The sequence below is a fragment of the Aptenodytes patagonicus genome, chromosome 8 (genome assembly GCF_965638725.1).
Source record: "Aptenodytes patagonicus chromosome 8, bAptPat1.pri.cur, whole genome shotgun sequence".
NCBI lineage: Eukaryota > Metazoa > Chordata > Aves > Sphenisciformes > Spheniscidae > Aptenodytes > Aptenodytes patagonicus.
This window is the reverse complement of record NC_134956.1, coordinates 1,949,770-1,962,465: the sequence shown is the minus strand read 5'-3', so window position 1 is coordinate 1,962,465 and position 12,696 is coordinate 1,949,770. Positions and strand designations below refer to the sequence as shown.

Genomic DNA, 12,696 nt, shown 5'->3' with positions numbered 1-12,696 from the left:
CTCGATATTGAGGTCTACTGATCCACAAGCGTGCAGTCCACTGCTAAGAACCGTCACACTCCAGTATTCCTCCCAAGCGGGAGGGTCACACCTGGCAGCGGGCAAGGATTCCCCTTCAGCTTCTCCCTGTGACTGCTAGGGACCACTGTGACAGAAGAATTGCAGACATTCAGGCTGACACTCTCCCTTTACACCTTCATAAAGAAGTTGCCATTCCAGCATGCCTTGTCTTCTTATTTCAGTAATAACCAGTCACTGCTCTCCTAATTTAAATGCAGTCAGAATTTCAAAGAGATTCTTCTTTGGTTACAGTAGTGTTTCCTAGGCATGACAAATAATCATGTCTGAGTAGCTCTAACCTGGAGACACTCCATTTTCAATGTAGCAGAAGCCAAGCTCCAAAACAACCCAGTGTTGTTATACAGGGATCCTTACAGTATTCACTGAAGGCTGACGAAGTTTGCTGAAGTTTGCTGTTGTCAGTTTTGAAGACTACTTCAACAGTAAGTTGACTGAGATACTAATCTTAAGGACTAAAAAAAAAAAAAAATCTCCTATACTGTGTAGGAGACCCAAGCTGGATTCCTCCTCCTGCTTTCCCAGCTTTGAGAGAGCACACAAGAGCCATTGAAGCCTTTGAGGAAAGGCAGCGTGTTGGGCCCCTCAAGTCACCAGCTGATTAGGCAAAAGCAGTAGAGACCGTTCCATTCTCTTAATTCAACTTTGAACAAATCCAGCAACTGCCAAACTAAGTGTCATCTGCAATTAGCTTCATGAAACAGCTTTCACGCACCCTGGACTCTGCAATGATCTCCGTGGCACTCTAACACACCCAACTGTACACAAGAGCACTTCAGATTGTGCCCCTTAGGCTCCTCTTTTGGCAGGCATTCCCTTCAGAGCCACGCTGCAGAGCAGTACAGGCCAAATATTCCCGCACTGTTCAGATCTATCTGTTCACTACTCCACAACGGAAAAATACAGGAGAAAACTAAAGTCCTCCCAGGAGCTGGAATTTGATCATAAGGTAGCAGAGGTCTGAACGCAGCAAAACGAAAGATCTATTTCACAGAACTCAAACTGCTTGAAAATTAGAGGGGGGAGAAATTAACGGAGGGTGGCACAAATAGTAGTTTTAGCATCATTCTCAATAAACAGAAAGGATAATAAAAACCACAACTCAGTTTGCCAGTAACTCAAACTTCATCAAATATACAGCTTGGTGCATACTGCTTCAACACTGGCAGCCTGGAAATTTGGTAGGGATCTGTTTACTATGGCAGCATTACTTTAGGAGAATTAGTTGATGGTTGTTGGAAGTGCTACACAGCTCCATCCACTCAGCAAAAATAGTACAGCAAATTCCAAACAGAGACTGCCAACATCAAAATATGGTATTTTAGAGACTCCAAATGTGATCCTGAAAGGATAGTTTTAAGTGCTAGTGCAAATGCACATTAGTACAAAGTTCAGTAAGGGGGTCATTATCTCACCTTGATCAATAGTCATTTCAAAACACATAGACCTTACACTACTCAAGTTTACACCTGAATTTTAGATATACCCAATAAAAAGAATGCAAAAGTTGTAGAAAGTAAGTTGCAGAACTAATAAGCCGTCTTCACAGTAGAGAAAACTCTTGTTCAATTGGACAGAAAACTGGTAGGGGTGGCTAGGAAAAACAAAAAGAACACATTAAATGGTCAAGTTCTTCTCTTCCTTGAAAACACACTTGTGAAACTATGTCCACAAGATGGTGGTTCACATTCTGTAGGGAAGGGAAAGGGCTTCATTAGCCTCAAGTTTTTCATAGGTCTTCCAGGCCAAGATCCTCCATAGCTCAGAGCCTGTCCCTCCTAGCATGATTATCAAGTACCATTTGACAGTCCAACTTGTCAGTTAAAAAACTCTGAGGGCAGAAATGAGTTTGCAGAGATGGGCACAACCAGTTCCCACAGCCTGGGAAAAGCGCTTACTGTTTGGCAAGCTTGGCTTCTTAACAAAACTTCAGCCTGTTCACCCTATAGCTACATGTTCCGACGCCCAAGAAGAGTAATTAAAAGCTCTTAATGAGTGGTCCACACTACCTGCAGTTACTTTTCAGCTAGCAGAAATCCAGCAAAGATGGAGAAACCCTGACAAACATCAAGTCCCAGCTGCATCTTAGACTCTGAAAAAGGACAGGAGGATTGTTTCTCCACCTTCCTTCCTCGGCTTTATTTGTTTTATTCGGAATAAAGGGCTGTTTTCATTTAGTAAATCTGAATTACTGTGGTGCAGCAAAAGATGTATTACATGTATGTCTCTGTCTCTATTCATGTTCGTCAGGGAAGTCTGACTAGAAATCTTACTAATGTGCAAATAATGTACATTATGTTTCAATCAATTGCTATAGAGAGCTGCTCCGTAGCAGTATTTTTCTTATCTGGCACAGCAGTAAGACTCATTCAGTCTACACAGATGCCTTACAGCAGAGTCATTTCTTTTCTGTGGATATTTTAAAGCGGTGCTATTTGAAAGGGAAGTTTACCTCTGCGCTTTAAGACACTAGAAGAAAAAACTTAACTCATGAGAAATCTTCAGCCACGTTGGTAGCAGTCTTTCCAACGCTTTGAAGAGATGCGAAGGTGGTACAGACGCTGCCATTCAACAGCAGATTCCACACTGAATGTGCATATATGAACACACACACACACACAGAGGCAGGAACCTGGTAAGCAGTTTAAAAAGAAGCCAGCAGAGGGAGCAAAAGTCACTGAGAGGGACCCGCTGCTCTGCTGGGATCGGGGGGGGGGGGGGGGGGCGAGACTCCATGCAGAATTACAGAGTTTGGTAAACAAAGAGATGCATTTATGTACCTAGCTGTTTGAAGAACGTACGACTCGGGGTTTCAGATTCTGTTGCGAAAGCTGTTCTGCTTTACAGCGTTCACCCTGTTGAAATATTTCGGCCACTTTGCAGCAACATTATTAGTTTTTCCTTACACTAACCATACAAATAACATCATTAAAAACAAGCAAGTTGGTATATAGCTATGAAGGGGAACCCAGGATTTAAAAAAAGCATGTTTGTCGCAAGTGTTATACCTAATGCAATCATTTTTCACCTAAATCTCTGAACAACCTATTAAGAGATGATTGTTAACTTTAACCTTGACTTGCCCATCTGTAAAATAGCAATCGTTATCAGCACTCAGTTTTGCCAAGGGCAAACAACAGGTCACCAGATGGGACTAAAGAAACACCTCTTACTCCTACTTCTGTCCTTAATCACAACGCCATGGTAATGACCAGAACAGGGTAACAATTCTTAGCCAGATTTCTAGCCAGCACAAACCAGCGTTTCTCTCCCAGTAACACAGTAAGCTACAGCAACTAAGAATTCTAGCATTTCAAAGAAATACCGTGAAGAATCTGCAGAGGAGTCCCCTAGCAAAGGGGGTGGGAAAAAAGCAGCCCGCATTAGGGACAGCTACCAAAGACCCAAAATCCAGCAGAATGCACAATCATATACTCTCTCTTCAAATCGCACTGCCCTACTGTACCAAAGCCTGCTCATTGTCCAAATTTCTAATTCAACAATTCTGCCTAGAAAAAAATAATACAATTAGGCAAGGATACAGGCAGAATGAAACGATGACAAACTCATTCACAGGCTCACTGAGCTAAGATGAAAGACAGGAGCACTGGCAAGAATAGCCTAAGAGTATCTGCAGGCTGCAAAACACAAAAAAGGTGGAATTAACATAATAGAGAGGGTATGAGTAGGAATGATAGGATCAAATTAGAATAATGCAAGTGTGGGCTGCGTATCAGGCAGTACTTCTGGCCTGCAAAATCCACTTACCTAAGAAGCTTCCCACACACCCCCTCGGTGAATAGCATGAGATGACCTCCTTGCCACCTGCATGCAGAAGGCAGGAGCCCTCAGACAGAAGAAGGCTCAAAGTAACAAACACTTAACTCACCCAGGTATAAGCTGCCTACTTTACAGGCAACTCTTCCCGTATTAGCAATTGTAACCCCAAATGAGCCACAAACTCAGGGTTTCAATTCAGTGTACCGCAATGCTTTGCAGGTCTGCACAGCTGTACCCTACAGGGGCCCACAAAATTAAATAGTGTCAAAATTGGAAGCGCAGAGGAAGCAACTGTGGCTGTTCCTAACCAGCCTCATACCCTTAAGAAAGTCCTGGAGGAACCCACGTACTTCTGCAACCGCTCTATGCAGAAACTCAGCATCTAAAGGCCATGGTCTGGCACGCAACACTGAATACAGCACACCAATTCCAGTTTAGCGTCACTGACCAGCACAAGAATAAAAGCCACCTAGCTTTACTGCGTGTAAAAAATTAAATTAAGCTTTTTGAGATGCTACTTGCAAGAAGCATTTTATAATTTACTGTTTTAATGTTAATAATTTACTCCCCCATCAGTATGCTGTAAGAAAACACCTTTAAATACCTTGTTCTTTTTTCCTCATAGCTTCTGTGATCTGCCATTGAATAAGTTCTTCCTACAGATACTTCTCTGAACGTGATGTATTTTGCTTCAGGTTTTCAAAAAAGCTGCAACTTATTCTTTGCCAGAAGACACCTTCCCTAAGGACGGATGGAGACTTGTCTTCCTATGCAAATAACCAGGCCAACAAGACCGCAAATCAGACTCAGAAATGCGTATGTCTATACTTCACATTCTCCCAGAAGTTTGTTACTTTAAGTGGATAAGGACAAAGTTTAGCATCCCCCACTCAACAGGAAGCTAAGTTCTTCAAAAGCACTGCACTTGGCACACTTGTGAAGAACAGGTCGGCTCCTGCTCCCCCTAAGCCCATGTTTCTATGGAGTTGTTCAGTGCCATCCCTCTAATGTAATTTTAAAATGTAAAACTGTACTTTGTTGACAAGTGGGAATTACTGCATTGGAGATTACACTAATTTTTAGGACTGACCCAAGAGCCATTGCCTTATGACAACAGTACGCCGTTCCAAACTTACTGGCTTTTCAGAAGTTAAGGACACAGTTGCTCAAGTTTGAGCGCCTCTACTTCACGCAGGCCTTCATACTGAACTCACAGCTATATTTTCTGGTAATAACTAGCAGACTAATACTCAGGTCTTCCATTACATGCCTCGCATGAGAAATGGAGAGCGAGCAGTATGCTGGTGGTGAACTACAAGCATATATGCATATAGAGCATCATATACAGGCTTGTTTTGGAGTGAGGTTTTATGGAGGAGAGGGAAGGGCGTCTTCAGACATATACTTGACTCACGGTAATTACAGCGGCTCTCATTTGCTCACTGAGGACCTAGGATCCACAAACATTGTCAAATATTTTCCACAAGCAAATCTTTGGAAGTGCATTTCAATTTCCTCGACGGTGAATCCACAAGGAAAAACGTCAAAGCGCTAACTAGCATGAAAACATACTTTGTTCTTAAAGTTCAGAACACAAGAACTCAAAAGTTAGGAAGCTCAAAAGTTGTGTTTTGTGTCAGCAGAATAAAAGGCTTCATTGGAGAAGCATTTCAGATCCACTGAGTACTAATAATTCTTTAGGTCTGGTCTTCTTTAAATGGAACAGGTTTACTTCATTTCAGGTTTTGAAACCATCTTTAAACTCATTATGTTATAGGAAGGGTTACTTTCTGCTGCATTTGTTTTCCTCTCCCAAAATAGCATGTATTTTTGTTGTTTTCTTTATGGACTATATTTTCTCTCCCTCCTCCGATTTCCAGGAACCTTCTTGATACCAGCATGTTATTTTGTCATCGCTGTGTTTTTTGCACATCCCTCCCTTTTTTTTTTTAATACTTGTTTTATTAGTTATACAGTACACATCAATTTTCAAATTAATTTGTCTTTACATGTTATCATTTAGCAGATGTTAAGTACAAGAATTTGCCAATATTTCAACAGAGATCCAAAATAATTTAGTTGAGTTTAGTTAGCAAGTTCTGGTCTTATTCTGCATCTTCCCACTATTGATTTCCTACAGTTGGCCAGAAAAAACAAACGCCTGTAAAGAGATGCTCACTCATCTGCTGATGTACAAATCACATTAATGATTCTGAAATGAGTGCTTCAAAAGCAAAAGCACTCTCTTCAGTGTCGAATCCTTATCCTCATAGCTCAGTAGTCATACTGCTCCTGTTATGTATTGAAAATAAAACAAGCAGAATTAAATTATTTGCAGATGCAAGTTTAGATTCTGCCCAGCCTCAAAATCACACTATCCCTATATGCTATAACAGGACTGACAGAATATATAGTACACTGTGGTAGTAAAGTGTTTATTTTGGACACAAACTATGCTTTCCACATAAATATATTCTTCGTGAGCAAAATAAGCTAAATAGATAGAGGTGCATCTTTTAGTAATAACCGCACTTGTACTGTGGACTTCTTCCAGCAAGACTATCAGTCACAAATCACCCTTTCCTACACAGCTGATTGAGAAAGAGGACCTAACAAAAGCACTTCATCTACATCCTTGTTGACAAGAAGGCAGAGAAAGCAAAATCTTGCCCAAACATGAGCATACTTTAACAGACGCTGGATACCTCTACCTCACCAAAGCAAACAAAAATAAGCTGCTGTTCAAGTGCAGCCCAGGCAATGAAATAGGATTTGCGTCATATGAACAGTCTGTCTCCGTAACGGACATCTCTGGAGGGGGAAAAAAAAAAAAGTCAGGCTGGTCTCTACACTGATGCAATCTTTGGCTTCCTGCTGAGACTGTGCATTCAGTGCCAATAGCGACATGCAAAGCTACAAGCTCATTTTATGTAGGCCATAAAGCAGCCTTCACATGTGACTGTCACCAGAGCAACAACTTCCACTTCCTAGATTGCACTAAGTACACCTCAGCTGAGATTGAGAGTATCTCCTAAACACAGCGATGATTGCTTAAAGCTCTGGATTGTGACTGTTTTTCCCCAGAGAACAAAGCCAGTCCTAGATTCATTTAAAAATAAATCAGTTGGGCCAGGTGCAGAATTTAGACTGAGTTGCAAATAACAGCCCTCTAAGACCGTTCTGTCTTAGCAGACAGTTATTCTCTCCCTCCTGCTCAAACTCTTACCAGGCACTTTCTCAGTGGAAAAGCAGCACAGTTTTTAACTTGATTAGGTTAAGTACAAATATCACTCCCTAAGCTGGTAACATGCCAGTGTTGAATTTTCAGACCTGGAAGAATTGTACTAGTCTAGATTTGAGAAGATCCAGTACATTTGTTTTTACATATTTACACTAAAAAGTGCCTTACCAAAATGGATGTGTTGAACACGTCTTCCTTACACTGAGGATCCAAGTTTTAGAAGTTCTTGCTGTTTTCTCAAATGTTAAATGAGATGGATTAACTGAAAATTAGTCTTATACAACTTAATGAGTTAAATACCTATTGTTATCTTTAACCTGCTGATTCATTACATCTAACAAAGCCTTGTAATCAACTAATTATCCTCAATTCCACTTGCGGATTTTAAGGTTGATTTGCACTCAGCAAATCACTACAAAATTCAGGGAAACAGCACACAAACCTTTTTTGGTGTATCCTCCTTGCGAGATAACGAGCACACCTGCACCTGCTAATCCATCCCCCCCACTCTTCCCTCCCTCAGATAGCAACCTACACAAAAGCAGCTCGCTTTCTACTCTGGTCCTTTTTTGGAAGGACACAAACCTTATTTTTGCCTTACTGGACTGGTGGTTTTTTTCTTCCAGAAGTCTATCACAGGGCTCCTTGACAGTTCCCCACCCCACAAGAGATCAAGCTAAAGAATTTCTACAAATATGCCAGCCTTTCCAAATTATTTAAGCAGTCTTCAGTTGTATATTCTTCCCATTGTAAGAACTGAAAAGTTTCAGGACTTGTGGTGTTGTTTGTTGGGGTTTTTTTTAGGTATCTTTTATTAAGTATAAGAACTAATCATAAGCATATTGTGTTGTATAACATTTCTGTGCTTCCTTTTGTATCACACAAGTTAACCACCATCTGGTAATACGAAACAGCTGTCTTGACACTACAGCGTCAGTGATCCACATCCACTTTACACAGGTGGAACTGCTGCAGAGACAGGAGTCTAAGCAGTTTAGAAAAAACCTCTTCAAGTCTCAAGGTACAAGCACTATAGTGACTTCCTAAAAGTACCAATTTCTCGATGTATTTGACTAAGAGAAGCCCAGTTTCCTTTAAAAAAAGGATTCCGGTCATTTTAGTTTTGAAGTACTGGAGGGTAAGGAAGAGCAATGATCACCGCTGGTACTTGGGCATGGAGCAGTTCTGCTGCCTCTGGAAGGAGGAAGACAAGGGGAGGTCTGTGCACTGAGGGCAGGAGGGAACAAGCTGGACGCACCACCTCACACGCTGCCTCTCTCCTAACACCAGAGATGCCCAAAGCAAGCATCACTGACATCCGATGCTGAACTTCAGCAAACAAGGGATCCTTATTCCCCACCCAAACATACGCAAGGTACGCATGACATTTAATTCTGGGGAAACTGGGACTGAGCTTCTGAATGGGAAGCTGCAGACACCCAGAATCTGCAGGTTAGGCTTTCATAAAGCCAAAGTAACTGCAGGACTGGGAGAAGACTTTAAAACAAGGGTATTTTCTATTTTCCAAGTTGGAGACTTCCTCCATCTTTTGTGTCCAGCCAGAGAGTAAACTGATCCTGTGGCTGCCCTGTTGCCCCAGCTCCCAGGCAGCTGGAGCCTCAGCAGCCACTGCCACAGCCCCCAGCCCATGCAGCTGGGGAGCCCACAAGTGAGATCCACCCACCCAGTGAGGCAGGGTCTCCTGGGGAAGAGAACAGGCTTGCTCCCTACAAAAGGAGGGGGACGACAGTGATGGATACGGGATGGTTCGGTGGGGCAGTATTCCTCAGATGAAGGTGGCCCTGACAATCTGATTCCCCACAGACACGTGCGTGGGCAAAGGGCCCAGCCCAGGAACAGTCTCCCAGCGAGGGCTGTCTCCCAGCTTCCCCACTAAGCCCTGCAGGCTATGCCTCAGAGCGATACAACTCTGCCATAAATATCCTGGATTAATTCTGATCCCAGCATCAAATCCACTTAAGAGACTTAAAAGCCTCTGAGTCCCCAGAGCTGCCTGCCCAAAGCGGGCTCTGCAAACGAGTCTTGGGCTGGAGAAGAGAAATATTATCAAACAAGGCAAGCCATTTGTACAATTTTTAGTAATGTCATTTGCAAGAGACAAATGAGACAAGATAGCTGAGTTGACGTCTTGTACTGGAAGCACAGCCACAAAAAATCCTCGGGTACTGGATATGGATGCATGGGGTAGGATTTGTGTAAATATTCCTTGCTTTCTGGAAATAGCTCTTTCTCCTTATGGGACTGATTGTTAAATGACAGCATATGCTCTCCAGTCTGTGTAAGGAGCTATTTGTTTAGTTTTCATAGAGACATCTCTGTTTATAAAAAAGCCTAAAATGATTATCCCAGCATCGCCAGAAAAAACCCCTATGCATTTACACTCTGACAGCAAGAAGGGAGCGGGGGAGGAAGAGCTGCTTCCCTTTCCGCTCCGCTGCACCGGACAGGTGCAAGGCATTTGGAAATAGCAGCAGGCAAAGGGGGCACCGAGTGGCCAACGACCCTTTCCACGTCTCCTTCAACCTCCACAACAGTACGCTAAGAAAACACTATTCCAGAGCACCACAATTTCAGGACTCCCTAAGCAGCAGCACTTCCTACCCTACCATAACCGTCCCGCTGAGGGCACACGCGTAGTCAGCAAGAGACCCGAGGACCTGAGGCAGCTCCTCCGGGTTCACCCGGAGGCACCCCTCCCCGCAGGTCCTCGCCCCGGCTACCGTCAGGGCCTTGAGAAGCAAGATGCGGCCAAGACAGCCGAGCCGGGAGGGAGCCCCTAAACCCCCGGCGTCTCCCACAGCGGACGCACCCTGCGCCCGAAGGCAGGGCGCACCCCCGGGGACACGGCAGGCGGACCCGGGCGCGCCGCTCGGCGGGGACGGGCGTCCCAGCTCCGCGGAGGGCTGTCCCGGCAGCCCCCGCAGCCCTCGCCTCGGGCTGGCGAGGAGCTTTCGTTCCCTGCTCGCCCGGAGCGGCGAGAGACGTTTCTCACGGCGGGCGGTCCCTTAAGCAACCGGGCGCGCACGGCTCCGCCACAGGGCGGGCGGGCGGGGGGGGCTGCGCTGGCTCGGTGGCCGGAGAAAACTGCCGCCGAGAGCCGGGTGGGCATCTGTAAATATAAGGAATTCGAGCGCACCGGATTACAAATGGCCCATTGTGTTGTATCAGAGCAGCGAGGTGGGCTCTTAATACGATGCATGCCTTTCCCACCCCGCTCAAGTAAAACTGAGTCTTAACCACTTTTCCACGAGTAGAAACACGGCGGGTAAGCGCCACGACTTCAGTTACCGATACTCTTGAATTCCTGTTACTTAAGAATCGCGCGCAATTAAGCAGCTTTCCGTACGCTGTAGAGAAGCACACGATTAATTACAGATTATAGAGGCTGGAAATAGATGCAAACGCCGGGAGCGAACGCGCCTCGGAAACGGGCGAGCTCACAGTGGCAGGAGCCAGCCCGCGCGGTGGCGAGCTGCCAATGTTTACTGACCCCTCACCGGGTCACTTTCGTTAGCGGCGAGAGCGCGGCGGGCGGCTCCCCGCGCCGCCGGGGGTCCTCAAAACCGCCGCGGCCCCCCAGGCACGGCCAGCGGGGAGCGCACGCCGCCCCCGCGGGAAGCGCGGGGCGTCTCCCGCGGGGCCTCGCCCCCGCGCCCCCCGAGGGGCGAGCGGCTTCCCGGGGCGCCCGCGGTACTCGGGGAACAGGCCGCGGGGAGAAGGGCAGAGCTCGCCCCGCTCCTCCCTGCGCCCCGTTATTGTTGCTCTGCCGGGAGGGCGGCGTGCCCGGGGCATCCCCCCGAGCGCAGAGGGCTGCCGGGGCCCCGGCGGCGGGGAGCAGAGGCGGCCGCGGAGAAAGCCGTGGGGACGGAGGGCGGAGAAGCCCGCCCGGGGGAGCCCCCGGCCGTGCCGCCGCGGCTCGGACCCCCCGGGGCCCGCTCTCCGCGGGATCCCCGCTAGAGAACCGGTGAGGTGCCGGCTAGGGGTGTAGAGGCTGAGGCCAGCCCCTCCACCCTCCACCGCCGCTCGGCGAGGGCCCCCGCCTTCGCGGCGAGCTGCCCACAGAGCGGACCGGAGCTCGCTCCCGGGCACACGCGGCAGAGAGCTCCGCTGCTTCCCAGGGCTTGTACGCGGGGCGGCTTTAGGAAACGGAAAGCGGGAGACGAAAGGGAAGGAAAGCCCCGCTACAGAAACACCCTCCTCGAAAAAGGGCAAACAAACCCGGGCAGCACTTACTTTTCGTGCTTTGCGTTTTCCTGGATGGCGCTCAGCACCCCCGGGTAGGCGGGGGGGACGCTCTGCTGGAGCCTGCATGTGGCCAGGTGCCGGTGATGCTCGTCCTGGAGACAGGCGTTTTCGTGGTACAACTTGGCCACTTGCTGCTCCAGCTCGTCTATCCTCCGCTTCTGCTTCTCCAGCAGCTCCTGCTGCGTCTCAATAATCTTGTTCAGCTCCTTCAGGTACTCCGCCGCCTTGCTGGGGTTCTCCGCTGGGCTCTCCATGGCCTCCCCACACCTTTCACCCTCCGAGAAGCAGGTGGGGGGCGCAGGTGCCGGCCAGCCCGCTCCGCTGGGAACTTAAGGGAGAGGGAAGAAATAAATAACCCGCCGGAAACCAGCCCCCCCTGTGAGCTCCGCTCTTCCCCTCCTAGAGCAGCGGCTGCCCAGGCGAGCGTAGGAGCGGCGCGCAGCGGCTCCTAGTCCGAGCCGCCATTGCTGGTGCTCGGCTTCCCGCTGCCGAGCGAGGGCAGAGCCGGTGGGGACTGCGGGCGCCGAGCCGCCGGCCGGAGCCGCCGCCGGTGCTGCTCGGAGCTCCGCCGCGCTGGCGCACGGGCGCTGTCCCGCCCTGCCAGAGCCGCAGCCGGGTTAGCCCGTCGCCTGGCAGCGCCCGCGCCCCCGCGGAGCTCGCAGCCGGGCATGGGAGCCCGCAGCCCGCCCGGCGCTGCGGCTCCCCGCCGGCCCTGGCTGATCCCGCGCCGGAGCCAGCCGCCCGCCGCTCTCCCGCCTCGGCCGCGGTGGGCTGCCGCCGCTGGGGATGCGCTTTAAGTAGCCGCGGCTGCCTCCTCCGGGGGGCTGGCGGCTGAGGGGGCTCGGCGGAGCGGCGGCCGCCGCGGCGGTGCGGAGCGGCGCATCCCCGCGCGGGTCCGCGGCCCCCTTCCGCGGGCGCGGTGGGCGCCGCCAGCCCGTCCCCGCGCTGGGGAGAGCCCCGGGGGAGGTGCGGGGTGCCGTCTCGGGGACTGGGGAAGGCCTCGGCCCCGGAGCGCTTCTGCCCGGCGGTGCGGGGCGGCCCCGGCCCCCCGGGCGTGCCGGAGAGGGCCCGGGGAGAAGGGCGTCGTGCGCGGCGGCAGGCGGGGTAGGGCAGCCATGCAGGGAACCTGGTCTGCGAGACCTGGTGGGAGAGCAAAGCTTTTCCCTGGCACATCTGGGGAACGATTATTTATTGTTTGACTAGCACCGGGGTGTTGGCTCCCTCGGAGGTGGGAGCTGTAGCAGCATGCCCCAAGTCAGACTCGTGCTAACTGCTGGTAGCAGAGACCTCTCTCTGCCTTTCCCATCGGCAGCCTTGACATTTAAAACCTC

The 12,696-nt window shown here is 49.0% G+C and overlaps 1 protein-coding gene across 6 annotated transcripts in view; it reads right to left on the bottom strand.

The window, feature by feature from the left end:
• The window catches only part of IQSEC1 (IQ motif and Sec7 domain ArfGEF 1), a 363,771-nt gene extending 351,912 nt beyond the window's left edge, over positions 1-11,859 (bottom strand). For 3 of the 6 annotated variants that reach the window (XM_076345942.1, XM_076345928.1, XM_076345930.1), the window contains exon 1: positions 11,354-11,859. In XM_076345942.1, the coding sequence (XP_076202057.1) occupies positions 11,354-11,619 (266 nt within the window). In that variant the 5' untranslated portion in view covers positions 11,620-11,859. The remainder of the gene's footprint in view (positions 1-11,353) is intronic. The other 3 variants (XM_076345932.1, XM_076345933.1, XM_076345935.1) reach the window with 1 other exon arrangement.
• Between the last annotated feature and the right edge of the window lie 837 nt (positions 11,860-12,696).